Consider the following 27,600-nt stretch of genomic DNA (forward strand, 5'->3'; position numbering starts at 1 on the left):
TCCTTCTCTAATGGTCATCTGCTTCATAATAAGGATCGCTCTAATCATCGCTTTCTCTAACGGGACCACGGCCTGGGCCTAATTGTAAGAGCTACACTCATTTAAAGACAGGACATGGAGAACACAGGGATGGGGAAAAGCGCAAAAGCTTCAGCAGATGAGGAAGAGCGATTTCTTCTTCTGTGTTTTCCCTTGCTGAAACTGCTCAAGATGTATTACCATGGCTACCCACCTGGGAAGGCAACACTTTTCCAGTTACTTTATGGCAGCAGAAGGGACCCTGGGAAAGGCTTCCTTCAGGTGAGGAGATGCCAGTGACTTTCCACTACAAGCCCTCCTCTTCTCATGGTGCCCATACCCTCTGTTCTGGTCCTTCTGCAGGCCTGAGGCTGCCCCACGGAACCAGCCACATGTACTTGCCCTGCTCCATGGGAGCTGCTCTGCACGGCACAGACCACAGGCAGGCAAGGAGCAAAGGGCAGATGTGGCATGGTTAGTCAGCCCAGCTCCGAGCTGGTGTCCCACAGCGGTAACATGTGCAGGACCACACTTCTCCTAACACACAGATGAGTCGGTGCCTGGAGAGATGGGCTAGATGTTATGATTTTGAAGTATATTTTGTGATATCTCATGTGGAACGTGGCTCTGCCCAAGTTCCCCTGCGATGGACAGCAACAGGGACAGAAGGGGACTGGCTGCCGGCAGCTGCAGACACCCTGCTGCCCCATCACAGGACCACCCGCCTGCAATCAGCAGCACCATTTCCTGACCATACGGCGTGATGCCTCTGCCTTCCCAAATCCTTAAATCCCCACCTGCATTTCCCCAAACACAGCGCTTCAGGAAAAGAGCAAGCCTGAGCCAGGGCTGCACGGTGGCCTGGGCACTGGCTTCATCACGCTCCTACCCATTAGCCAAGCCGACCTCGTTAAAGTACATACTCATTTAAGGATTACTCTAACGTTGCTCATTTCTAGGTCAATTATTGACTTAAATCATGTTAAACTTTAACATAAATATGCTACAATATCACCTGTACATATATTACGATAATTATATGGTTACAAAATTCTTTTAAAACAGCAATTTCCCCTTTGGAAACTAAGGAAACTAGCTACTGCTGGAAAATAAAGGCTCACAGACTGCTTTGAAATCTACATAAAGAAATATGAAGATTCCCATTACCTTCACATCAGCTTCTTAACAATCAGTTTGGATTATTAAACACATCTGCAAATTAATTCCCCCTCAGTTAAAACCATCGCTTCCTCAAAACGTTCTGTCTAACCCTTTCAGAGAGAAAAGCCGAGAAGTGAAAGGCACTGGATCACAACTTCTAAAGATACAAACAACGTGAGATAATTAAAAAATATATAATAATAATTGAAAAGAGCACTGCTAACTTTTTCACGTTTTAGCAAACTTTTCAATTAGGATTTCTTCCTGGCTATTTAAATACGCTTAAAGTAATGATTTTCTGTAATTTGTCTTTTTCCTTTGGAAACATACCGTGCTATTGTCAGCTTTAAAAAAGAAGCAATTTTCTGACTTTTGAGATTGAGCAGGTCATGGAAAAATTACTACTGTGGGAACCTATAATTAAATAGAAAATGCAGCTGCACTTATGAAAAACTAAAATTAAATTTATTCTATTAATACTTGATTCCAGGATGACATCTGACTCTTCAGACACAGGTCCTAGCTGAAATGGCACCTTACCTGCAGAACAGCAGCTTGCAAAGGCAGAAACCATATAAGATGTACCAACGTATTGCTAATTATTTGCTGTCCAATTAAGTTATATTCAGTATAGCAGGATAGTCATTTACACATGTAGCCCTGCTTCTTTTCCTGGTATTGGATCTTTGGGTGTTGTTTTTTTTTTTTCCTAAAGAACTCAATTAAAATAAATCCATGCAAAATCAGTAATCCCATTGTAAATTTAAATTGAAAGAAAAAAAAGTACAGAAAGGAACTTTTCAGCAAAACTATGTAGTACATGTGAATCAGATAAAGCTCTCCTCCCAGCTTTCAGCAGACGTGATATGGAGACAAGATTCTGTACAATATTATGATACAAAACCAAGCTTAAATTAAAGAAAAATTATCAGTTTCCAACTGAATGCTTACAGTGTACGAGATACAGACTTTAAATTACATTCTAAATAAAAATCTCCAATAAAATATTTCCATGACCCAGAATACCTTTTAAAACACCAAAAATACACAAGGTGAACAAAAGGCACAACGAGAAATTCGGGTGCAGACGTATTACTAAGGATCTATTAGACATGATCTGATATCTGATAATAAAAAAAAACTTGCACAGAAATCTCAAAATACAAAATTAAAAATAATGGAAGAAGACCAGACCAGTTTGAAAGAACTGTATTAATTTTGTTTAGTAACTGTAATTAAAAAAAAAAAAAATTTTTTTTTTTTTAGTCATTGGCATTTAGGAACCTCTCACAATTTCCTAGGGTAATAGCAGGGAATATTCAACGACCTCTCCTTATTACATGATATTTTAGAAATTACTAAATATGAATTTTCTTTTCTGCACTACATAATAATCTGTAAAACTACATTTCCTTTAAACCTCCACTAATTTGCTAGTTTGGGGGGTTGTTTATTTTTTATTATTATATTAGAAATATTATCCCTATTTATTTATAAATAGGGAGGAAAATTTCCATCTCCTGTTCAGCAACCGCTTTCACATACCCAGTTTTCTGTGCTATTATAAAAAGCACGACTAAATCCATATAGTTTATTTGACATTTATATTATACATCTATATGTTATACACTATAACATATAGGCTGCAATCCTTTCTTTGTATGCAAATTCAGCTCCACTATTTTTATTACACTTCCATATTAAATCTAATACAGATATTCATAACGACTGTGAGAAGGAAAGCAGCACCTCGGGGAGGGTAAAGGAATGATCTGCGAAGGAGCAATCACACACAGCCTGGGAAAGATTTGTTCATCTTTCAGAAGCGACTTGTGAGCAATAGCATGGTGGCAGAGCAAGCCACAAAACCTGCACTGCGTGCACTGCCTGACTGAAGGCACTCAGGAGGGACCCGAGGGGCCAGCAGTACAACCGTTTGATTGCACATGTACCGCTTGCTTGCTCTCAGCTGCCTGTTTGGTCAGTGGCTTTTGCTTTTTTTTTTTTCCCTTCATGCCGTGGAGCTGGATTCCTATTTTCCAGCTACATAAATTCCACAGAGAAAAGGAAAACTGATCCATGAAGTTCCATTTGCATAAAGCACAGAAACATCTGTCACGAGCTCCTTGTCAGAGGAGCGAGCATCAGGAGCGAGATACTGCGGCTGGTCGTCTGCCCTTAATAAAATACTTCTTTTTCTGTCAGTAGGAGCTCGGAGCGAGAGTGGTTGAAGGGACAGAGAAGAGAGAATGTGACCAGAGAAGACGTTATGATTTGAAACGAGCAATCAGTTTCGTGATGCTGTCTCACTGATTAACGCGCACAAACGAGCTCTGCCCCAGGATCAGAAATGCCCTGTTCCATTCAATCTCAGTTCTTTGCAGGCACTGTTCTCAGAAAGGTGTATGATTGTTAAATCAGAGTCCTGCAGATGCCTGCAACAGCAGCTTTCTGTTGTTGTTGTTAAACTTTCTGCAGTAAATGATCCATAGTGGCAAGGCTGACAACAGAAAGCAATCGGTCTGCAGTGCTCGTTGGAGTTCTGATTTCAGCTTTGGGAATCCAAGAAAAATATCAAGGAAGACTTATCTGTATCTCAGATCAGGAACATTTTCAGTCTGTTTCTGTATGTATATGTAATGCATGTCTACAATCATAAATATCAGGTGGAACAGCCAATTTGTTCATACAGAATGTATAAATGGAACAGAAAGACAGGGAAGTAAAATAGCAACTATTTTAAAAACAGAATAACTGTGCTAGGTCAAGTTATTTCCAGAATCACTACAAATACTGCGGGTAACATAGAAGATTTCTATTTCTAAGTCTTGCTCCTTTCTAATCCTTAAATTAACGAGCGTTGTCGATACAATTATGCAGTGGGCTCTAGGCTGGCCTCCCCTCTGCTCAAAGTCAGAAACCAACCTAACCTCCAGCATGCCGCGCTAACACAGTGCTCCGCTCAGCTCGCGTTGTGTGGTACTGAACAGCCAAACGGAGAGGAAAATATTTCCTTTGCGTTTACTGCCTACTCGTGTCAGAAGTGGTACGAAGGTGGTCGACAGCTCCGTTTTCTACCAACAGACAGCAGGCTTCACGCACTAAGGCAGAAGAGATTAATACCGCATTAGTAACATCTCGCTCACCGTTGTCACTGTAAAACAGCTTTGAACATTCCTTACGCAGAGCAGACAATGCAGGCATGCTTTCTTTCCTTTCTTTATCTCCCTCGTCCCTTCACCCACTGTTTGATACCTCGATTTGCCCGTGTCTGGGTGCTGGAAATACCATTGAGAGCGCGGCTCAGCAGGGTCACGCATTCAGGCAGGGCTGCGGGATTATTGTGAAACAACAGTTGTGAGAATAATACCAAAAAGCAGCAGCAGGAGCGATCTTTGCTCTCGTCCGCATATTTGTATAAAAAGTTTCTCTGGCAGTGGTTCATCGGCAGGCAGTAATCTGCTAGGTTACTTCTTTGTAATTTTTCTGTTTCATAAATAATACAGGAGTTTACTAACAGGAAGTTTGTGGGAAGCAACAGTAAACAGTCTAGCAATCCATCTGTTATTGTGGAATCGAGAAAGCTGAATCAGGTTCTTTGCAAGTGGACTATTTTAGTTCGTGCTAGAGAAGACGTGTGGGAAATGGGCATTCAAGTCGTTAAGGCGAACTCTTGCAGCCCTCCTTCCTCCCTTGCCGCGTGGAAGGGGGCAGCTGCGTGCGATCACAGCAAGAAGCTCGGGTTCATTAGTGGCTGCGGGGCGGCTCAGAATCACCCCGAGCGGAGACGAGGCCGCCGGTCAAACACAAAGCACGCAGGTGGCGGTCACAGGAATCGCGCTGCTTAGACGCGCAGCTCGGGAAGAGCGACTTGTACGTACAAATACACAGAAACCCGCTAGCACCTCTCAGCATCGAAGTGTTCACCAGGAGGAAGCCGAGAGGCTGAAGGGACCTGGGCAGGGGAGGGGGGGGCAATAAGGGGAAACAAGGCACCGCCGGACGCTGTTCCGACAGGTGTTCGTGTGCGCCGTGCGCGAACAGAGGGCGCTGCCAGCACGGCGGGACGGGACGGGACGGGACGGGACGGGACGGGACGGGACGGCTGCTGTGCAGCTCGGCTGCCGCGTGCGAGCCGGAGCCCGAGCTCAGCAGCGCTGCTTCGAGCGGGCTCGCAAACCGTGCTCGTTCACAATACAGCCGAGCGTAGCGAGACAACGAATACGCGGAACCCCGAACCCTGCCGGAAAGATGCCGGAGGCGAACGAGAGGCGGCGAAGCGAAGCCGCAGGGCAGCTCACGCCGCACACCGGCAGCCCGGGCCTGGCGGCACGCGGACCGCGTGACGCCCGCTCAGCGCCGCCGTCCGCAGGCGGCCCCACGCGCGCGGCTGCGGCGGGAGGCCGTGCGCGCGGGCAGAGCCGCCACCTCCCGGCGCCCTTCGCGCACGGCGACCGGACCGCGGCGGGGCGCCTCGGGACGGCGGCGGCTGCGAGGCGCGGGGCGCGTCCGACGGATGCGAGCGGACGGACCGTCGCGGCCCGCTCAGCTCCCCCTCCGCGGCTTCTCGCCGCGCCGCCGCTCTCCCGAAGGGGTTTGCTGCCCCCTGCCGGCCCCCGCGCGCGTTGCGGGCGGCCGTTACCGCTCCTCAGGGGCGGCGGAGGTCTGCGTCCCTGCGCTGCCCCCGCGCGAGGCAGCCCGTGCCGGACTGCGCGATTTGCCCCGGGAAAACGTGAGCTGGCTGAGGGCTGCGGCTGCCCCCTGAGCCCGCACACACACAGGAACTCCGCGCAGCACAGGCCGGGCACTAATCGTGTTTGCGCGGTTCCGGCGCCGCCTCAGCTAACTAACTTTTACAAGACGCCACCGCACCGCTGCCTTTGAAGCAGCTGCGGGTGAATCCGTTGTTCCGTGAAGCAGTGAAAGACATCACCTGATAACTGTGCAGCATCATTAAAAGTTCAGCATTATCTGTGCCGGTTACACCTCGGCAACGACAAAGTTGTAGAAAAGTGACAAAGATTCTCTCTTAGACTGGTGGAGAAGCCAGGAAATCGTTTCTCTGAACACGGACCTGTAATGTCCGTGACAGCAGGACCTGCCTTTCTCATGTAATCCCACTGCAAGTGAGTCGGAGTGCTGCGGTGCTCTGCGTCGCGCCGTATGGGCACGCAGGGGGACAGGATAGCTTGCACAGACGGTAGAAGTGGCAAGGTGGGCATGCGTTCTGATAATACCGCCACCTGTGGCTGCCTCCAGCTAGAGCCTGGCTTTTTGCCACAGGTTTTACCCTGTGAGCGTTAACCTCCCGGTGAGGAGGCACAGGTGTATGGCGTTATCACTCTACAGACGAGAAAAGACCTTGTTTCTTAGCGTCCAGATCTCTTCTGCTTCCCCGCGATTCAAGAGCTGTTTCTCCTGACCGGGTCTGCTGCAAGAAGCGTCTCACGGTAAGAACCAGTGTGGTTTTATTACGATATTTTATCCTAACTGCATTTTGCTCATTTGGTTGTAGGGTTTGGAGGTGTTGCGTTTGTTTCTGCGTCACGGTGTGGTCGGTGTTGATGCACAGCAGTGCACTAGCACAGCCCAGGCGCTGAGGGCAGCAAGGAGCTGTGGCTGTTCGTTCATTTAGGCGTGCGGAGCTTTCTGCGGGTTTTGCTCATTTGAATGAGGCGTAATTCAGTGTGCTATTTCCTCTATTCCTGTAATCTAGATAAGACAAAGCAGGCTTAGATGTCCTATCCAGTGTTCTCTGTTGCGAGAAACTTCCATAATGAGGGGTGTTGGTGGTGTATTTCCTGAGTATTCACTGATATGCATGCTTCTGCTACCCTTTTTTGTTCAGGGTGCAAGGACCCTACAACTGCTCATCAGCCAAGCGTTTGATGTTAGGGGCATTTGTGAGCCAAGGGAATCATAACTGATCGTTAATGGTGTGCTGGGAAGGTGGTCCTGACAATTGACTGGTCTGGGCTCAGAGCCTTGTTCTCTGGAAACAGTGTGACAAATGAACTTTTTGTTTTGTGCGCATAAGTCTGAGTCACTTCAATGCTTTGTGAGTTTGTTGTAACATTAGCGGGTCAAACGTAAGGCTCTACTGAGCTTTGCTGCTACAATCTGGTCAAGTTTTTGAAACTCAGAACAAATGCCGCAACAAAACTTTCTGAGCTGTGATTCCCCATTGTATGCGATGTATTGCTGCTGCCCTGCGCGACTGGAGGGACCTGAGCTGTTAGAACACCTGTGATTGCAGTCTGGATGTAGGGTCTCTCTTGCTCTCTCGCTCTAGACAGCATTGCCTGACTTCTTGGTTCCAGTGCAAACACTTTGGCCCTGCTGATCATTAAATTGAGAGGTTTTGAGCCCTCAGTTCATACTGAGTGCACAGAGCTGTAACCACACAAAGGCTTGTGCTGTAGTAGTTGGTAGAGAACTCAGAGTCTGGCCACTTTTGGAAGCTAGCCTTAATAACCCTTGGGGTCCTTCCCTAAGCCTCACCTCCAGGTAGCACTCCTTGTCGGATGAATCAATCTCTATTATATTATGTCACTTCTGTGCCTGTTTCTGTTGTGTTTGGTGGTGTACTCAAGCTGAAAACCACTAGCACCATCATGTTAGACAATCAATTGAAAGTCATATAGACAGAGACTTCAGAAATTGATCTCTGGCAGGAACCTTTGCCCAGGTTTATTGAGTCATGATGCTAATTTATTTCCTCTGTGTCGGGGGAAATCCTGTCTCTATAGTTACCTTTTCTCATCACTCCAGTTTTGCGTCCAGCTCAGCTACCTGCTTCTTACTGTTTTCTGTTCATGGCAACCAAAAACATTTTATCCATGGAAAAAATATAGGCTTTGAACCTAGTGGGACTAATATAAAACACACATAAAATTCAGTGCAGGTAGACAACTCACTGAGCTGGAAAACATAAGTGCTGCTCATTGCTAGGAGTCATGACACTGCGCAGGAGGTAGCACAGCACAGCCTCACCATAAATACCAGCAAAAACAGATGTTGAGAGGGTGTGAGCTGAAGTCTGGGGATCGAACAGTTCCCCTTTGTCTTGCTTAACTGAATTCTAACCGACACCGGGTAACAATGGCCTTAGAAAATCACAACTCGTGGAGAAACAGCAGAAACGACCACGGTGTGCCCTGCAGGATGGCTGCCGCTCCGCTCCCGATGAAACGTGAGCCGCCCCATTAAGAGCCGGGTGTCCGCAGAGCAGCTCCGCCGCGGCTCCGTGGCTGCGCGCCGCCGCCAGAGGGCGGGAGAGGCAGCGGCCGTGGGCTGCCGCCGTGCTCTCGGAACGCGGGGCTCACCGCTAAGTGCCCGCGGAAATCCCTTGCTAAGGATGCCCGGGTGATCCGTGGAGGCACGCGGGGAGGATTCAGTCTCAGAACGGGCGTTTAAGGATGTGCAGTTAAAAAAATGAACGGATAGAAATGAACTGTTAGGTGTGCTACAGTTACGTGTATGAGGGAAGATGCATTACTGATGCTGTGAAGCTGTGCCTAGGCCTCTATAGTATGTCTCCTGCAGAATCCGGTAGGGAGGCTGAGCATGTATTCCCACCAGTTGCACATAACTGGCAACGAGGGTCAGCACAGAAAGAAACCCCATTTCTGAGTGTTCAGGGCCAGGTTGAGCAGGCAGAGCAGGATGGGCTTTAAGGTGTCCTTCAACCCATTGCTGCCCCATACTCAGTACTCACACAAACAAAAACAGCACCACAAGTTTCATCCTATTTTCCTTTATGGCTGATCAGAATGAAGGCATGTTTGTGGGACACATGCATATGCATACAATAAGGATCATCCCATTAGTTGGCCTTAGGCAGTAGTCTTAGTAGTTGACATCTGAGTCATCTTGTCTCAAGTTGCCTCATGCACAGAGATGCACACACACATAGTCATACGTGCACATAAATGACTCTTCACTCAACCCCCAGAACCACGCTGTCTCTCTAGAAGTTGTCCTGAACCTCATGGTCCATCCAGTGGCTGTTCCTCACACACAGACACGTCTGTATCTGGCCTAGACCTGCTTCCTAAGCCACGTATCCCATTTGCCAGCTGGTCCATAAAAAAAACCTCAGGTTTGTTGCTTACAAATTAAAAAAACAAAACAAAAACAACTTCCTTTTAAGTATTTACATGGAATCGAAGTATTTCTTCTTTTTAACATAAACAATGCACAGAACAATTGTTCCTGTCCCAATTCAACATTAAAACATTCTTCTTTCCAGGATTTGGCAGTAGTATGTAAACCTCAAGTCAATTGCTGTAAGTGAACTGCATGTTTTTCTTACAGTACTTTTAATTAAGCTCTCAAAGGTTTTATTTTAAAAGACTCTTTAAAAAAAAAAAAAAACCCTCTCCTGGCTTCTTTCATAATATAGATGGGAAGAATTGTTTGCATGGTCCAATGGGAATATCTAAATGAAAGCATTAGAAAATACATTTCCAAGTTCTTTTCCTTCCCTGCTCAGTTTCCAAATGAATGTCTTTTATTGCTACTCAGCCAGCTGGAAAGCCTGACAACAGTGTAATGCATTTTCAGCATGAAAAGTGTCACCTATACAGATTTAAATGTTGTGTGTGTGAAATAATAAAGCTCATTGATAATTTGAGGCAAGCTAGGCAAGAGAAACTAGACAAAGAAGAATTTGACAGCTCATCAAGCCCTGCAGTGATACCACTGGCCAGCTGTTCCCAAGGCTCAGCCATGCTGCTGGGAACACAGGAAACCAGTGCCCATAGTGTATCAGTACCACCTGAAATCTGTTTAGCCCTACAATTAGGCAGACAATCAGAAAGTGGTTACAGCAATTATTTTTTTAATGCACAGCATATCTTCCATGGAGCTCCTCAGTAAAGGAGGCTGCCCTTACTCCCTCCAGAGCCTTCAGGACACGGGCAGAAGACAGCAAGCAAGAGCATTCTATCCAACATAAGCACTCTGTTCTTTAGTGGGGAACTGCTTCAGTCAGGAGATTTCAAAACAGTTCGAAACATCCACTACTTTCTTTAGATTGTATGTTACCAAGGTTGTCATAATCTAATGCCTGTTAGAATGAATTGGCTTGAAAATATATATTTTGCAAATGGCCAAGTCAGGCTTAAAACCCTAAAATGCAGCATGTTTAACTTTGTCCCTTTTGATCATTTGGACCATAGGATTTTGTCAGACACCAAAATAAGGAAAGTTAAACACAGATGGTGTCATTGCAAATATTTTCCATGCTGCTCTTCTAAAGAAGCACTGACACTCTTAAGGAGAGGTAAGAAGTACGTATGTAAGGAAAGCACCATACACTGCAGCCTGTAAGTGAGATGGTTCAAAGCACTGAGGCTTTTGTTGGCTGCAAGATAATAGTAACTGGCAAACATAACATTCAGTGAAAATACCTTCCTTTCTCTATTAAACAATCCTTGTATTTTTCTTCCTCTTCCCCTTCCTACCACCAGGAGTCCCACAAACACTAGACATAGTAAGAACTGACAAAAGACATATACATAGCAGGTTGCTTTCCTAATGAAAGTTAATGAAAACTCTTCCCTTGCAAGACATCATAGAGCCATTTGATAGATATTCCTCTATCAACAGCAAGTTGGCCCTTTGTAGTGGAAGTTTAGAAAGTACACTGTCAACTTAAATTTGTGCCTGCATAAAAAGATAACAGTTTAGGAATCCATAAAACTAGTAGGAATGTTTATACAATTTAAAAACATTCCAGAAAAGACTGCAGCTCTTAAACAAATCAGCATGTCTCAAAATGTTTGAAGCCCAAATACTGAAGCCCTAGGCAGCCAGCAGTGTAACCTGCTTTTAAACAGTTTTAAACAAGATGCTCTTATTGTCAACAACAAGAACGAATGAATCTCATGAGTGACTACTGAATGAGATACAGTCACGGGTTTGCAGCACGAGATCCTGCAGAGGTGTGGTGCCAGTTGTCATAGAAACTGGGGGCTGTGGCTTCGATTTATAAATCTGTGGTAGCCTGTATGGGCATTTCAGGCTTTGATTTAGTGAGAAATCATGGCTCCAGCAAAATGAATAGCAACAATTCTTGAGTGACACGAAGCAACCCTACCTCTTTCGTTTTAAAGAGTGCCAGTGCTCACATAAGCGTGTACGGACACACTGCTGACTGACCTGTGTAATACAGCCAAAATATATTGTAGACGATAAGTTCTCCCTTCCTGGCAAAGTCCTTTTTGAGGAGCACAGCAGCTCCCAACTGGTCCATGCCAGCTCACAGCCAGTTTATCTCCTTTTTGAGGAGCCCCGTGGACCCCAGCTTCAGGCACAGTTCCTCCAACACAGGGCTGAAGATGAGGCTCTGCGTTGACGAGCAGCTCTTGCACAGTGCCCCTTTCTTCCTAATGCAGGCAGTAGGAAGGCTTCTTTCCTAATAGTAAACCCACTGGAGCCTCAAAGTTACTTCAGATACTTTCTTGCTCCCAGATACTCAGCTGTTTTACAAGGAAAATGTGAAGCTAGATCCACTGGTGAGATGACAGCGTACGTTCACTTCTTAGTATTGTTATTAGATTCATGAATTAGGCCTTTAAAAACTTTGTGTTGCAACTTTAGTCAGTAACTAAGACTTTTGGCTTACAACCAGAAAACCATGAAAGCGAACAAGAAAGTGCTATATTTAGAGGGGCTTTCATCTATCACAATTAGTTTGCATTTTAGATAAGGTGTGTTGTTTTGTTTTGTTTTTTTTTGTAATCATCAACTCCATCATAATGCAGTCCAGAAGGAAGGGAGGAAATTGTTATTACCAGCCTGCCTCAATGTAGTTACTGGATGTAGCTATTTATTTTCTGTCTCTGCACAACTGTTTTCTTCAAGAGACAGTGTTCCCATGCAGCTGAATTCAATAAATACATGTGTCGTTTGAATGTCTCTCAGGCTTGGGCATACATCTACCTCCAAAGAAAAAAGAGGATGAAAATAAGTGGAAGAGAATTACCTTACTCTGTAAGGTTCTCTGCAATGCATTCCCTTCATCCCCCTCTTTCTGAATCAAGGAGTCAATACATTTGTGCTGAAGAATACAAGACACAGCAGCTCCTTCTCTTTCTTTCCCTGTATGCCCTATTAAGCTGCATTTATTCTTTTATTTTCTTAAAGGCCCATAAGGGGATCAGGCAGGGCCCCAGTACTTCCCACTAATCACTTGTGGGTACTTTGAAGTAGATCCAGAGAAGTCAAAATTTTGAGACCATACTGGGATGGACACACAGGCCACGAAGTACACCTCTGAAAAGATGGTAGAGGTCATAATCACCGTGAATTTACCATTTGAAGCAAAACATTGTCATTTTCATGGGAATTCCATAGCAATCTGCCAGACCCTACCTGGTTGTATGTAGACTTTTGCAGGTAGTGAATTCTGTCCTTGTAAGAAGCATTTTCATAAATAATAATAATTTAAAAATAGGGAAAGAATAACACTTCAACCATTCCAGAGAGAAAAATTATGACAACAGCCCCAGTAACTGTTGCATCCAAGTTTCAGAGTAAGCCAGGCATGCAAGATAAAGGAATCAGCAGTCTAACTAAAGAGAACCAAAAAAGGAGTCTTCCAAAGTGACTCACTACAAAGGATAAAAAAAGGAACTTGCATAGATAGCAAAGTTCTTCAGAGCTGTCATGATCTCTTCTGTCTGCAGCTCTGCTTTGGAAATGTGAGCCAGCATCACAGCGTGTGGGCTGATGACTCTGGGCATCTTTCTCATGATACATCCCTGCAACAGTTCAAAAGTTTCCTTGGTTGTCATCCCACTGAAACAAGGCACAACAGCGAACATTGAGCCATCTTCCAGATAACAAGGGTCCCACTGTACACAAACTGCTCTTGTGGCACAGCAATCCAGGAACCAAGGCCACCAACTAAATAAAGACAGACTTACTACTTGGTGAGCAGATCTTGTCTGTTTTTTTAGATGGAGAACGTGAATCAGATTAAACATGTTCCTGTGCTTGTTATGGAGCAGTGCTAGAAATACTGCTTGGAGTATGTATAAAAACCTCCATCATGGATATATTTCACCCCAATTATCAACATGGGATTTTTTTTCCAGATGGTGTGGATACTAAGTGGAGGCAGCAAAATAAGATGAGTCCATAGGCCTTTCATCCTCCGTGCAGGTTGCATTCAGATCTCCCCCACATCTGGAGATCTCCACATGGAAATATGGAAATACAGCCACATACAGCCTTGTAGGTGTGCACAGAGGAAAAAATAACTGTGGTGATTCCAGAGCGGAGGTCAGTTCCTGTTCCATCTAACTTTGCAGTAAGGATGCAAGCACCTGTAGGCAACACAAGTACATATCAAACTTGTACATGACGTGCAGTGTGAGTGAAATCAGACAGGCCCACATAAGAGCTAATATTAGCTGTCTCTCAACTACTTAATAGTTCAGTAAAAATAAACTTTAAAAGCGCTGTTTTCATTTAACTGTGGAACGTAAATAAAATGTCTGCTAATGTTACTAAAAGACAAAAATGTTATTTCCACAACTTCAAAAATCTCAAGCACTTAAAAGACATAAAAAACATGTCTAAAGGCATGAGTTCTCACAAAAAAAGTTTTTTAAAGCTATAAAAAGTACATGTCAACATAACAGTAGTGGTATTTGCACACAATTTACCAGAACTCCACACTACATGTTTTCTTTGCTGTGCAACACAAGTAAACTCTTTCTCAAGAAGCAGCAATTATCAGCACTTTCTGAAAAATTATTGGTGAGTTGATATCTCATTTCTAACAGCACCTCATTATATCATAGAATGGCAGGGTTGGAAACGACCTGCAAGATCATCTAGTCCAACCATCCTCCCATTACCACTGCTACCACAAGCACTAAACCAGATCTCGCAGCTCCTCATCCAGGCGCCTCTTGAACACTGCCAGGGACGGCGACTCCACCACCTCCCTGGGCAGCCATTCCAGTGTCTGGCCACTCTCTGAGAAAAAAGGTTCTTCCTCATGTCTAAGCTAAACCTTCTCTGGTACAACTTGTGGCCATTTCCTCGGGTCCTGTTTGTTGCCTGGGAGAAGAGGCCAAACCCTTCCTCATCACAATCTTCCTTCAGGAAGCTGTAGAGTGCAATAAGGAAGGAATAAGGGATATCTACTGGTCAGAGCTGAAGTTGTAGGACAGCAGTAATGATCTAACACCTGAGGGATATGTTCAGATAAATGAAGTTAGGGGTTCTGCACTTGCTCTTCCATGTTTGTTTTCTGAGTGACATAACAGGGACAACACTGGCACTTTCACAGCTATAACTGTATGTTTTGGAATAATTAACCTATCCCAACTTTGTTCCAATTCAAACTTATTTAGGATGTTTGTTTCAGCTTTCCTTTTTGAACCCCTAAAGAGCAAAATATTTCTCCCTTATATCTTGCTGCCAAGATCCAAATTTGTAGTTTCTGGGTTTCCCTGGTAACAGTTAGTTGTGTCATAAATTCACTAGATGGTACAGGGAGACACTACGCTCTGTGCAGCTGTGAAAGTCTGGAAGAGAACAGCCAGCCTTTTCTCTGCCTAGCTGCAAGCGCCACTTAACTGCCTGCCCAGCTCTGTAGAGATTATCTGGATCCATTTGGAGAGATCCACAGAAGACTTGATGCCTTTGGAAAGGGGAGTGGAAGATGCAGGATTATCTGCTCTTACTTTTTGTGTCTCAATCTGGAAGCTTTTTGTGGGATCAGCGTGCAGAGAAGGGTTTTCTAACCAAGGTTTATATCTGAAATTATACTCTCAACTATTTGTTTGTCCTGCTTAGAACTGACTGCAAGCTCTGCCTTTCACACTTCACTATGGCTAGCAGAGATGGGTGAGGTCTGTGTCAGTACCTTTGTCAGAGCTTGGTAGTTGACTCCTGATCATCCTGAGCTATTCTGTATCATTATACGAACACTGAAGGAAATGGGAGAAAACAATGGAAGCAGTGCCCTGATTTCTCACCTGGAGAATGACATCCAGAAACATGCACTGTGCACTACTCCACTGGAAGTTTCACTCTTTCACAAAAGTGTCAGCTGCAAACTTTGTGGCCAATGCAAGAGAGGAAAAAAAACCCTTCTTACCATCAAGCACTAGGAAACAGAAGGAGCAAACGCAGAATTAGGTGCATAAAAATTCCAGTGCTTGTGTGCTCCCTACTGCATACAGGGAACAGAAGTAGGGTTCCATTCCTGAGATCAGGCTCATAGCTCCACTGCAAAGAAACGTGTCAGCATATTATTCTTCCAGATTAAGCAAAAAACAACAACCCTCTCCCTGCCCTCCCCCTCTCTCCACCACCACTATCACCAACAAAACAAAAACAGAAAAGCCATAGAAGTGATCAGGTGTTCATGGCCAGGCTGGGTGAGGCTAAAGGCAATTTGATCTGGTGGGTGGCAACCCTGCCTAGAATAGGGGGTTGGAACTAAGTGATCATTAAGGTCCCTTCAACTCAAGTCATTTTATGATGATATGATCATCCAAATCTAGAGGCTTTAAAAGAGAACTATTTTTTTTTTTTCCCCATGAACCTGTATAATTCTACTTAAATAACTAAAAAAAATTGCTCCCCCTTGTTTTGTTTGGGGATTTCCTATATTTCACTTTGCTAATCACTGGTAAGCTGAGTCACTATTCATAACACAGAACCTATTGCCCATCCTCAGATAAGGGACAGAAAGCTCCCTGGTGAACCTAGCTCAGCCAGTCTGCAGGAGTCACAGGAAAGAGAGCTGCAGATGAGCAGCTGCTTATGAGAGCTTTTCCATCTCGACATTCAGATCCAACCTTGACACCAGTATCTCATGAACTCCTGTTGTAGGGGACATCTCAGGGAAGTGTGGAGAATTGCACCTACCAAGAAACCCTGTTCTTGTCTACATTGGTTGCCTCTCTAAGTTCAGTCTAGAGCTCCTTGAAGAAGCTTTCCATCCTACCTACGGTGGTGCTTCTTTACCTATTACTTCTTCCTTTCAGCCCACCAAATAATGAGCTTCCTTGGGATTCCATCTGTACCAAAAATTAATAAAGTAAAATTACCTTGAGAAATAAAACCCATGCAATTTTCTTTATATATATATGATTTTGGCCTAGAGCTAAAGTCTTACAATAAATAAAAGAAAAACAAGCTAACAAACAAAAAAAAACCAAAGTCCCTAGATAAATAAGAGGAATTCAAAGCACAGCAATGAACTCTACAACACTCTGTAGAAAAGATGCCCAGGAAGAATATTACTGCTAGAAAAGCAATCATCTTCTCCACTGGTGCAGAGTGCTTCATTAGGGAAAGAAAGAAAGCCCTAGGCAGAAATTGGTATCAAGCTTATTTTATTAATTTCTGTTATTAGATCATAAAACCTTTAACGTTATTAAGAGGCCAGAATGGGTGGCTGGGACCGATTATTCAGGACAGTGAACAATGGGACAGGAAACCTCTCCTGAATATTAGCAAGAAACCTGGGGAGCTGCCTAGCTTTGGCCTGTTTGAGGATGTGGGAGTGTTATTGGTCTTGGTATTTTCAGCAGTAAAGGCTAAGAGATACCCCTAATGAGAAAGTAGATGAGGTTCAGAGAGCATTTTGTTTGCTTTGTTAATAAGCATAAGAATATCTGGCCCTTAGAACCAAGAGTCAAATAAATATACTTTTTCTTTTACTATAAGAAAGGGTGAATTGTCTCTGATAATAGGATATTAAGAGCAATAAAGCATAAAGTGCATCACCACCTTAGGTCTGAAAATAGGTAATTGCATATTTTAACATTAAGCATCTTTGCAAGAGGTTAATGAAGTCACGTTGTGTTTTCAAGATGCTGTTAACCTTTAACAGGCTGACACTGGTGACACTGGAATGCAAGATTAAGGGGTCATGTAATGTAAAATAGCTGACTAAGGCATATTAATTGTAGCATAAGAGGAGTAAGCAATACATAAAATAAAAAAGCTTATGCATATTTTATGCTTCAAAGATTGTATTGGCATGTTTTATGGTTTAGAGGGAAGATAAGCTGTTTTTTCTATGATCTCTGCTGTAAGTTATCATTTCTGCTCCCACCAAGCACATGAGGTTCTAATAATTAGACAGTTAAGAGTTCAGAGAATGATACAGGATACTCACATTATTTTTGTATCGACATGAACTCTTTAGCTTTTCTTGTGCAAGCTACTAGATTTCCATATAAACTTATAGAATTATAAAATAATTCTAATTTTGCTTTGTGGTTCTTTAGAAGGGCAAGCTTATCTAAAAAAAAATAGTAAACTGTGCAGTCCTCATCTTATATAACAAGCAGCAGCTTCATGACGAAGCTGAAAAAGGGGAATTATTCGTTCTTATTAGCTACAGTATTTGAGGAACATAGATGCAGAATATAAATATGTTCTCCAATGGCCACATACCTGCCAATAGTATTTTTGTCTTGGTGATCACTTATTTCTTATTCTGAATGAAAGTGAGTGTAAGAGATCACAGAAATTGTATGCAGATAAGCTGAGTTTCAGATTAAAGAGGTTAGATGTTTAAATTTGCTGTTCAGGCCAGTTAATTCTTTATTTGACTACTGTTCTCAAAAGGCAACATGTAATTCAGAGGACTAGACTAGTCATGCCTCTATTTGGTGTACCTAAGAAAAACTGCTTTTTCTAGACTAAGTTGTGTTTTACGACAATATTGGCTACCCAAATCAGTCTACCCTATTTCCTTCTTTCCATTCTTTATCTGAAAACCAGGGATGTACTGCCTAAAAGCACAAATGAAGAGAGGAGGTAGGTCACTTCAGTGCCATTGACCAGGCTAATCCTGTAATACAGGAGATAATAGAAGCACGATGATGAGCATGGCAGGGAATGGACTTATAATTGCAGACTTTGCTACACACTGCTAGATGTAAAAGTTAAATGATGAACTAGAAACAGACACTAGGCTTCTGCTCTGGAAGGTACTACAGCTATCAAAATAAGAGGCCTCTATAGCAAGATTTCATCTTGTCAAAAGTACTTCTGCTCCTACCTGTGCATCATGCAAGTCTTAATAGCTGTATCAAGCAACTATTGAAGTCTCTGGCACTGGGGTGCAATGGTCTTTGTTGTAACCATCACGCTGCTAGCAGGAGTATTTTGTTGGGTAAGGCTGCTTTCCTGCAGCAAATCATCATCTGCCAGAGAACCAGTACTATACATACTACATAACTTTTGCTTTCCAAATGTGAACCTTCTGTCTTTCTCCAAAGTGAAAGCAGAGTGCACCTCCAAGAGGTGCATATTTTTCAGGCCTGTTCTTTTATGTTCTGTGCTTCCCACAGTTCTTGACACAGACACTATCAAGCAGTAAATTATGGATAGAAGGTCCTGTTGCCATGTAGCTTTTGATAAGCCTTACTCTCACAGTTATCAGGCATTGTCTCCATTTATCTAAAGAATATTTGGGGTTCTTTGTGTCTTTCACCTACAGAATACCACACTGAAGAGAGATGGATAAACTTCTTTGCTTCGCTTCTGCTCATCTCAATTAGAGACAGCTTATTGCTGTTACTGTGCAAAGGTGGCTTCTGTGGCAGGTTATGTTCTCACTTCATACACAAAACCTGGCAGCTTTGTTTTTTCCCGTATTTGTTACACCCTATAAAGATTTAAGGAGCACAGCAACCATCTGTAGGTCAAAGTATCTAACAGTAAAATCTCAATTTCAACATTACAATTTAATTGTTTTAAAAGAATGAATTGCTGCCTCAGTTGAGCACTCTGAGTAAAATCAGTTCCAGTCAGGACTTTCCAGATATTCCCAAATCAGCGAGCACCACATCTGAACAAAAACAACCGCAATCAAACAAACCACAATAAAACCTACAAAAGAAATTTAATGTAGCCAGCCACTGCGAGTGTCAAAATGTAGACAACAGTTATAACCATATAGAGTTGTTATAAGCATAGTGTTCTTAAAATATGCTAAAGGGAGAAGGATTTCTGTTTCTGGTTTTGGTAAGCAGTGTGGCATTATTGATGGTAGCTGTTTCATGTTTTGTGAAAATCACAAAGGCTTAGTTAGCACTGATATCAAGTTATGCACTGAGTCATGGATCTGTAGCAAACGAGTTATTCTGCACATGAAAACGTTGTGCATGTCATTCCTCAGTAGCACTATCGTAAACGGAGGCCATGTTTCAGTTTTGATATTGTAGATATTTCTTGATGATGAGGCAGCTTCTTTTCTACTTGACCAATAGCACCACAGGAAGAGAAGAGAGAACAGCAGAGCCAAATAGCATATAGGCACATACCGTATGGAAGCACATTATTAGTTCTGTCATTATGATCTCTGAACTTCTGCTGCTCTCGTGGTGGCAACCCAGAGAATCCTTCTGCAAAACTTCCAGGTTCTGCACACACCCTCCATCAGCGCTTGTTCCTGGTTCTGTGATCTGTTAAAACCATGGGGTTTCACACTTATTTTCTTTCATTACCAAATTAATGAACTTTGACAGAGGTATGCATGGGTGAGAGAGCAGATCGTACAATTGAGGCTCCTTACTCATGTGAGTGGTGATCTTTGTAATACATGGCCTTGTATGGTGATTTTTAATCGAGATATTACTGCTCCACTTGACCAAGAAAAGCTCTTTGATCAAACTTTAAATTAGCTGGTTCAATGGCTTGATACTGTTATTACAGACTTGCTGTACTAAACATCGATATCTCAATTCTCATTAAGGAAAGCAATCACTTTATCCTCTAGATAGCTTTACCAATATACAAAATAAGATGTTAGTAATGGTCCAGAAGAAGCATCTGACAAACCTTAATAGTTGAATGTCACACAGGACACAGCAGTGCACTGCTGCTGCTCTGGGTTTAACCACTAGTTACAAGTATACGATAATCCTAAGTCTCCCTGCAAGGAGGAGCAAGCTCTCAGCTTTCTCATTTCTTGACTACTGAAGGATCAAAGGCTGGGGTTCTGGCCCTGCTCTCATGCCTACCGCTGTGGATTGGGATTTCTTCCACTCAAGTAGAACAAGGTACAAGAAGCACAAGTCTTCTATTTATTTTTCATGAAGAACATTTGCAGTCACTTCTTACCATTTTATGATAGTAAAATGATCCCAGAATTCTACCTCATCAGCTACTTCACCTTCTTCAAATAGTGACACTGGCATGATTACCATAATGAAATTTAAAGAAGACAAGGGCAGCAGCAACAACTGCATCCTGAACTTGCCACTTGTGATTAAAGAAAACATTTTGTAGCTGTCAACAGCTATGAATATCATGTAGATTTAACACTTCTCTCATCAGGACACCTCAGAGGTCCATATACACAACAGAAAGTGTTTCACAGACACTTCTGGTAGTGATAGGCTGAACAGACTGCCAGAAAGAGCACCTAATACTTGGAATGCAAGGAAAGGACACTTGAGAGCCCACAGCGCTATGCATCAAATGTGGCTGTGCTGACTGAGATGTGGCTAAGACTCTAAGGCTGGTTTGAAGCAGATATGGTTTTGTAGAAGGAGTAGTGCTAATAAGTTTTACCTTCCGTTTTATCTTAAATATTATTGGTAGGACTTTGCTCACAACAATCAAATATTATTGTGATAAAGTTCTAATACTGACTAAATGGGATAAATAGATCATATTGTCACTGTAGAACCTTGTATAGCAAGTTGTTTATTTTTAGTTTTCTGGTTGTACTGCACAGAGACTTTATTTCAAATAAGGAATGAAACTTTTGAGCAACAATGTATTCATGTCATGAAGAAAACAAACAAACAAAACAAAAAAGTAAAAGATTGCAAAGCAATAGCTTTGATCAACTTGCCAGAAATTGGCACAAATATATCCTTAACTACAGCATACAGAAAACATAAAAAAAAAAATACCACACATACACCAGACCCCTTACTAGAGACACCATTATTTTTAACAGCATTCAAGTCTTACAAAGGAAGACTTCATCCTCACCTTCCATATACAAAAGGAGTGAAAAAGAGGAAAAGCAGCAGATAAATTTAGTGTTCCCTTTACTAAAATAAAGCCTAGCTTATTTGTAGCTTTTGGCTTTCAGCCTTTCCTGCTAAGCTGATTGAATTGCTAAGGAAACAATCTATGAGGGAAGGTTTCCAGCCATTTCTGTTGAGGAACTGAAGCTTCCCAGGAGGGTGATGATAAGCTGAAATGATGGGTATGATAGAAAGCATCAGATATGGATAGGAAGAACCAACTGGCTTCAGCTAAACATATCCAAAATACACAATGCTGAAAATGGAGAGAATCTCACTAGCAACCTGGAAAGATGCCTATTTCAGCAAAAATGACTTGTCAGGGGCAAGCAGCCATGTTAGGACTTTTAATAAGCATTTCCCAACAGCTGCACTGTAGACATTCCTCCTGGCTGTATTATTCACTTGGCTGCCCATATGCCTGATGGTAATGGCTGTCTCTTGGCCTTGTTACTGGGCATCATCAGGCTCTGGCTTCATTCTTAATGGTTACTTGGATTTATAAGGCAGCAGCCTTCCAGCTAGATGAAATACGTAGCCCACAGGCATATACTTTCAACATGTGCTCATTTTGTCCTTCACATTGTTCCTATTAACCTGACACAAAATGAGGCGACTGGGACCTCTCTGTCCTCTAAGCAGTTAGTACTTCTCAAGACAGTACAGAAAAGCTCTCACTGTTGCAAGCCTGGCCTCGAGGTTTAGAAATAATAAGGACTAAACTTCATTATGTGTCTAACTAGGCCCTCATGCTGATTATTCTTGCCTTAACTTTTCCTTGTACATTATCTTACTTTTTTCTTCAAATAACTAAGTGTTGCAGAGTACTCTCGTAAAACCCATTTTGAATAAAATCTCTTTGACGCTTTAAATTACATCACATCAAGCTCGTGAGACTTACCAGAAGTTGTAGCAGAGGTCTAAGATGTACATGAACTGTTCCTGATTTACACCCATTTAAGTGACAGCTGAATCAAAGGAGCATTTTTCTGGACATCAAGATAAGTTCTGACTGTTTTTAACTGTCTGGTTAAATTAATTTTTATCATTTATCTGGTCATTCATTGTTAGTCTTGAATTTGCAGTTCAGCTGCAAGATTAGCATTCTGCTGCATGCCAGCAATAAGCATGTGGTTGTGCAAAAACTCTCAGCTATTTCTGCAGTGAGTTGTGAAGAAAGCTTCATATTTCATCACCCAGTATTGACAGCGTTTGTAGTGGCAAGTTAGACAACAATAACCATCACTAGTTCAGAGAAGAGTAGTCAGATATTCAGCCCTAGCTTTTTCTTCCCAATACCACCACATACATATGTACCCACACAACAGAATCTGCTACATTCAAAACACAGATGACCAAGTGAGTCATTATCATGTGCTGAGGAATTAAAATATCACTATCCTTTGCTGAAACCTCAGAAGCATTACTTTGTGTTGGGCATTAGGTGAGACTTAACCAACACAACTTTCTTGTTATGTGTTCCAAACACCCTGTGCTCAGAGTTTGTGGTTCTCTGCTCACATTTATGCAGTCTGGGTGCTGAAGGAAACAATATGTAAAAGGGAAAGCCAGGGAATACAGTCTGTTCTAAAAAAAAGCTTTAGAAGAAAATAAGAATTGCTGTCCTATCTTCTCAACTCTTTTCCTCCCAAAGGTGTACATCATGTTTCTCTGTGGTAAGCTGTGGTTTTGTTCCTGGTAGAGCACTATGGAGGGGCTCAGCATTACTTATGAGAGCGAGTCTTGGCAAAAGGGGAGGGAAAGAGGCTTCCTATAACTGGTAGTTTTTTAGCAACTTCAGAAGTGGTTGAAACAAAAAACAGCCTGATTGTGCAATTGTAAAACTGGAAAGCAGTTTTACAAAAGTTTGCTTGCATCAGGAGCTCAGAATCTTCTCTTCAAGGGCTGAAGTCTTGTGAGTGCGGCTCACAAGCAGTTCTTTTTCCAGTGTCTCTTGGCACTCTATTCTCTATTCTTCCTATTCGAACCTGGGATTAATGCCATCCTGTTTCTGAAGCTGTTTCAAACCTGCAGACCATTTGTCAAACCACTAAACCAACGCGTGGACATAGCGCAGAAAAGTAGGGTAAATTTAGACCATGCTGAGTTCCATGTCTGGGCTGCTCTCTGATATCCAAAGCACCTCATTTGAAACTAATTCAGGTATTTCTGTACTCTGCTGCAACATAGACACTTTCCCCAGGATTCACAAATACTAAGACCAAAACCTCTTCAAAAGGGAGGTTTGTGCTCTTCAAGAAAAATCATAAAGCGGGAATCATGGAAATCCTTTGTGTTCCCTTTAGCCTCAGACTTTTGTGGATTAATCTTTCCTATTAGTTGCAAGCATGGTAGAGTGCTATGTGAAAGTCTCAACAGATCGTGTGTAAGGGCACTGTGAAGGCCAGGAGCAGTGAAGGCACCTCTGGGGTTGGCAGGACTGGGACTCACAGCCAGGATTTGTACCACACCTTAGCCAGGGAGCAGACATCTGCCTGGCAATGGGAGCAGGGATGGGAGGAGGCCTGGCTGAGATGTACCCCTGTGGGTGAGAGTTGCATTCAGGCCTGGTGAAGGCAACCAGGGTTGAACACAGCTCCAGATGGTCAGGCAGATCCTTGGGAATGAAAACAGGCTGAGGCCAGGTCAGGATGTCAGACCATGGATGGTGGCCAGGCAGGGCAGGGCTGTGGCAGAGCTGGAGTCTGACATCCAAAAGCACTGCTGGTGCAGGGACTGAAGCAGGGTCCTGGGCCATGAATAGGGTTGGGGTGAGGCTCCAGAGGAGGCTGGGCTGGTCCTTTAGTGCTCCCATGTCCCTGATAGCGTGGAAGGAGCTCTGTGTTCTTGGGACTGTCGTAGAGATAGGATGGTATGGGCTTCCTAGCACTAGACTGTGGATCTATATTTGAATGTGTTTTAAAACACAATAATGAAAAAATTACAGGAAACAAAGAGGCATTTTCGTTTGGGATTTTTTAATATTTTTTTTTTTTCATTTGGCAGGCAGAGGGCATACTCAGTCTAGACCTAAATATAGCCTTTCTGTCTGCTTAGGGACTATTTATTCCTTCTGTCTCCTGACACCGGTACACACAAAATCTATTTAACATTCAGCAGATGCAGCCCTCATACAGAACCATACAATTTGCTCCTGAGAAATCAGCTGTAATTTTAAGAAGTAATCAGTGTGGTGGGGGTGGAGGATTAGCCAGCAGCACCATGACAGAGTCATCCATTTCCCAGCAAGGAGCTTCTCCCCCAGACACCTGAAGCTAGCACTGGGAGTTAGAAAATAAGACGGTCAAACTCCATTGAAACATCACGAGGGCATAACTGATCAGCAGTTTTCCACCTGAATGACTTTCCCAATAAAAAGTCAGACTGTGCTTCTCTCCAAGATCACTTTTTCTGTCGGCAAAGTCAGACCCACTGCTTTCTGCCCAGCTACCTGTAAAGCTTCTGTAGTTTTGTTTCTGCCTCCAGGAAAATGGGCCTTTTGGGATCTCTGCAAGTACAATAACCACATGGAAAAATTAACAGCAATGAAAGTTTCAATGTAAAAGTATTATTTTCCATGCACTGGGACTGTCAGTGATTAAATTAAGAGCCTTAATCTCAGCTCACGTATTCATCAGAAGAATTTCATTATATATTAAATAGTACAGTTTATATATCCTCACTTAACAACCATTAATCTGACGGAGGTCTGACAGATCCTACGTACTAGAACTGCACTAATTTCACAAAGAAGATTTTGCCTGTTTGATGGCAGAACTTGTTACTAAATGCAGTGTTTGAAATATATAATGTATGTAGCACAAAGAAGTATTTTTCAGAAGTAGTATTAGAAATATCCCTTATTTCTTCATTATCAAGTTTTTTTTCTTAAAAAAGGGGAGTGGGTCTTTTAGATGTCTGGGTTCCTGTGGACTGGTGGGCCCTTCTGATGCTGGGGTTCCTGGCGTGGAGGGTCCCAATGTGCCAGCTTTACCCCAGTTGTTATGACTTGTGGAATCCCTGCCTACAGGACGTGGTGGTTGTGCTGGAGGCACTGACCCAGGTGTGCCTACATTCATTGCTGTGGAATGAGCCCAACCACAATATCAACTTTACTTGGCAAGGTGGGAGGGCACCCAGCTAATTGTGCAGTAGGGGCTAGAGTATGTCAGGAAGGAGCTGTAGATGGGATGCAGGGACAGAGGAAAGGATAAGGGGATGAGCGAAGACATTGGGAATGAGGAGGGACAGGGCCATGTGCCATTTATAGGATCCCTGGGTCCTTTGGTCCTTCCCAAAGCATCACAAAGCATCTTTTAAATAAAAGAAGTGATGAGTGAGTGCCCAGAGGTTTCAAGGTCCTGCCAAATATCCATGGTAATGGAAGAGGAGAAGAAAGAACAGTAGGAGATGTAGGGGAGAGTACCAGGGACAGTTTGTTTCTCTAATGGAAAATTGTCTTTTTTTAATACTTGGTACCAAAGGAGGCAGCATTCCAAATTTCAACAGAAAAATCTGCTAGGTTCATCTGAAGACAGGGACCAGGTCTCATAATCAACATCATCCTGAGTAAGGAGCTATTATTGGCACTTGAGGCATCCCTGAGGTGAAATTGCACTCACTCAGCAAAAAAAGCAATCTCAACAAGGCCTTGAAAACAAGATGAGCTTTCCAGTCCAATGATCCCCAGTTTTAAAGGTTGTATTAAGAAACTGGGAGCAATCTAATAAGAAGAGCCTACCTGCTACCATGGGGCATAGGGCGGTTCCAGACAGCCTTCACTGTTTATCCACAGGAGTCCAGAGACAGATGGAAGATGTAACTGCAGTTACATTAATTGTATTCCTTTAGAAAAAGACAGACACATAAACCTGAAGCCTTCAGTAGTAGCAAAATCTCAGGCAAGTGAGAATTATACAACCTGCTTATCAAACTATTTGCTAAAAATCCCAAGACTGTGGGGTAAACCCCACTGCCATTGAAGACTGAAAACCTATCACTGCTTTTAGCAAAGCCAGAATTTCTCACAGGACCATTGGAAGAAAACAAAAACAACAACAACAACAAAGACTACTGCAAGTTCTGTGGATATTTTGTTCTTCATTTAATACCTGAGAAGATAAAAACCATTTATGTTCTCAGGTTTGAGAACATAAATGTGAAACTAATTCTCGTAAACCATCTAGATTGATAACTTCCTCTGTATAATCCTATGCTTCCCGCAGAGATGTGCTCCCAATTTAGAGCACAAACAGAATAGGTAAACCAGGTGAACAGATACAAAATCAGTCAAAGAAATATAAATATATTCTGTGGACAAAGCAGAAAAACTCTTAAACACTTAGCACATCAATACACTTATTGAGAAAAGAACAATAGCTACTTATTGAAGCACTTCTTCAATGTCTGAAAACATCCCTAAAGATGTATAGGTCTATTTCTTCAAAGAAAATCTTAAATTCTAAGAAGAACACTATAAATGTGTTTACAAATGAGCACCGAGAACTGAAAAAAATCTAATACCAATGAAAAAACAATAGCAGTGCATAATAGCAGCTGCACAAACCTGCTCTCAGCCAGATCTACAAGCCCTTCTTCAAAAGCCTTGCCTACCCAAACTGTTCCTCAGCTGGCTGTGTTTTGCCTGCCAAAAATTAAATTCCCAGGTATTTTTAGTTCAGCTCTACTTCTCACATCTGCACTTGAATCCGGAGACTGTTTGGGAACTGTATGTGCACTTTCTTCTTCTGCTGAGTTTGAGTTTCTGAGTTTGGGTTTAACTGGCTACAGTAGTCTGATAGGACTGCTGTCTAAATGCCCAGACATCACCATGGCACAAGCCTTCTCATCCTCTTCCTCTTCCATTCACTACACATACCCATGGCAACTGCAACTCCTGCTTAAAAGAAAACAGAGACATTAGGAAATGCCTAGAATCTCATACCATAGTTTGGCATTGAATCATAGGATGTAGATCCAACACCCTTCAGTTCCCTGGAGAGCAACAGCATCACATTCCATCATCTTCTCCAGAGACTCCAGGCCACAAGATCATCACGGTTACGCAAAGTACAAAGCAGCAATCAAGCACAGCACTTTGTTTGAAGAGGCTATTTCCAACTTGAAGGATAGTCACAATGTGGAAAAGACATGACAGTAAAAGCAAGACAGCATAGGAAATGAACTAGCTCATTATACAGGAGTGAGATAGGAAATAGCAAGCGGCTTGTATTTCATATGGGCAGAAAGGTGAGGTCTGGAAAAAAAAAAGTGTTGGAACAGTCTGTTCCAGCAAATCACAAAGCTAAATACGGTACAGAGACATACTATTCACCCACAAACTCTAAACCTACAGAGAAAGCATACGCTTGTCAACATTTTGACTTAT

General features: G+C 42.9%; 2 protein-coding genes across 12 annotated transcripts in view; both read left to right on the forward strand.

Moving 5' to 3' along the window:
• Positions 1–5,444, forward strand: part of LOC116233958 (uncharacterized) — a 235,334-nt gene extending 229,890 nt beyond the window's left edge. For 7 of the 11 annotated variants that reach the window (XR_016468363.1, XM_090144265.1, XM_090144261.1 and 4 more), the window contains one exon: positions 3,388–5,444. Coding sequence is in view for 9 of the 11 variants with exons in the window: in XM_090144265.1 (XP_090000391.1) it covers positions 3,388–3,492 (105 nt within the window). In the remaining 2 variants the exon portion in view is untranslated. Of the gene's footprint in view, positions 1–1,669; positions 2,312–2,894 lie in introns of those variants that run through there. The other 4 variants (XR_016468362.1, XM_090144268.1, XM_090144270.1 and 1 more) reach the window with 3 other exon arrangements.
• Positions 5,445–5,755: 311 nt separating this feature from the next.
• Positions 5,756–27,600, forward strand: part of PLCL1 (phospholipase C like 1 (inactive)) — a 235,580-nt gene continuing 213,735 nt past the window's right edge. Inside the window, exon 1 of the mRNA XM_090144273.1 lies at positions 5,756–6,629. The gene's annotated coding sequence lies outside the window, so the exon portion shown is untranslated. The remainder of the gene's footprint in view (positions 6,630–27,600) is intronic.

The sequence above is a fragment of the Phasianus colchicus genome, chromosome 7, assembly GCF_987193195.1.
Source record: "Phasianus colchicus chromosome 7, bPhaCol1.hap1.1, whole genome shotgun sequence".
Taxonomy (NCBI): Eukaryota; Metazoa; Chordata; class Aves; order Galliformes; family Phasianidae; genus Phasianus; species Phasianus colchicus.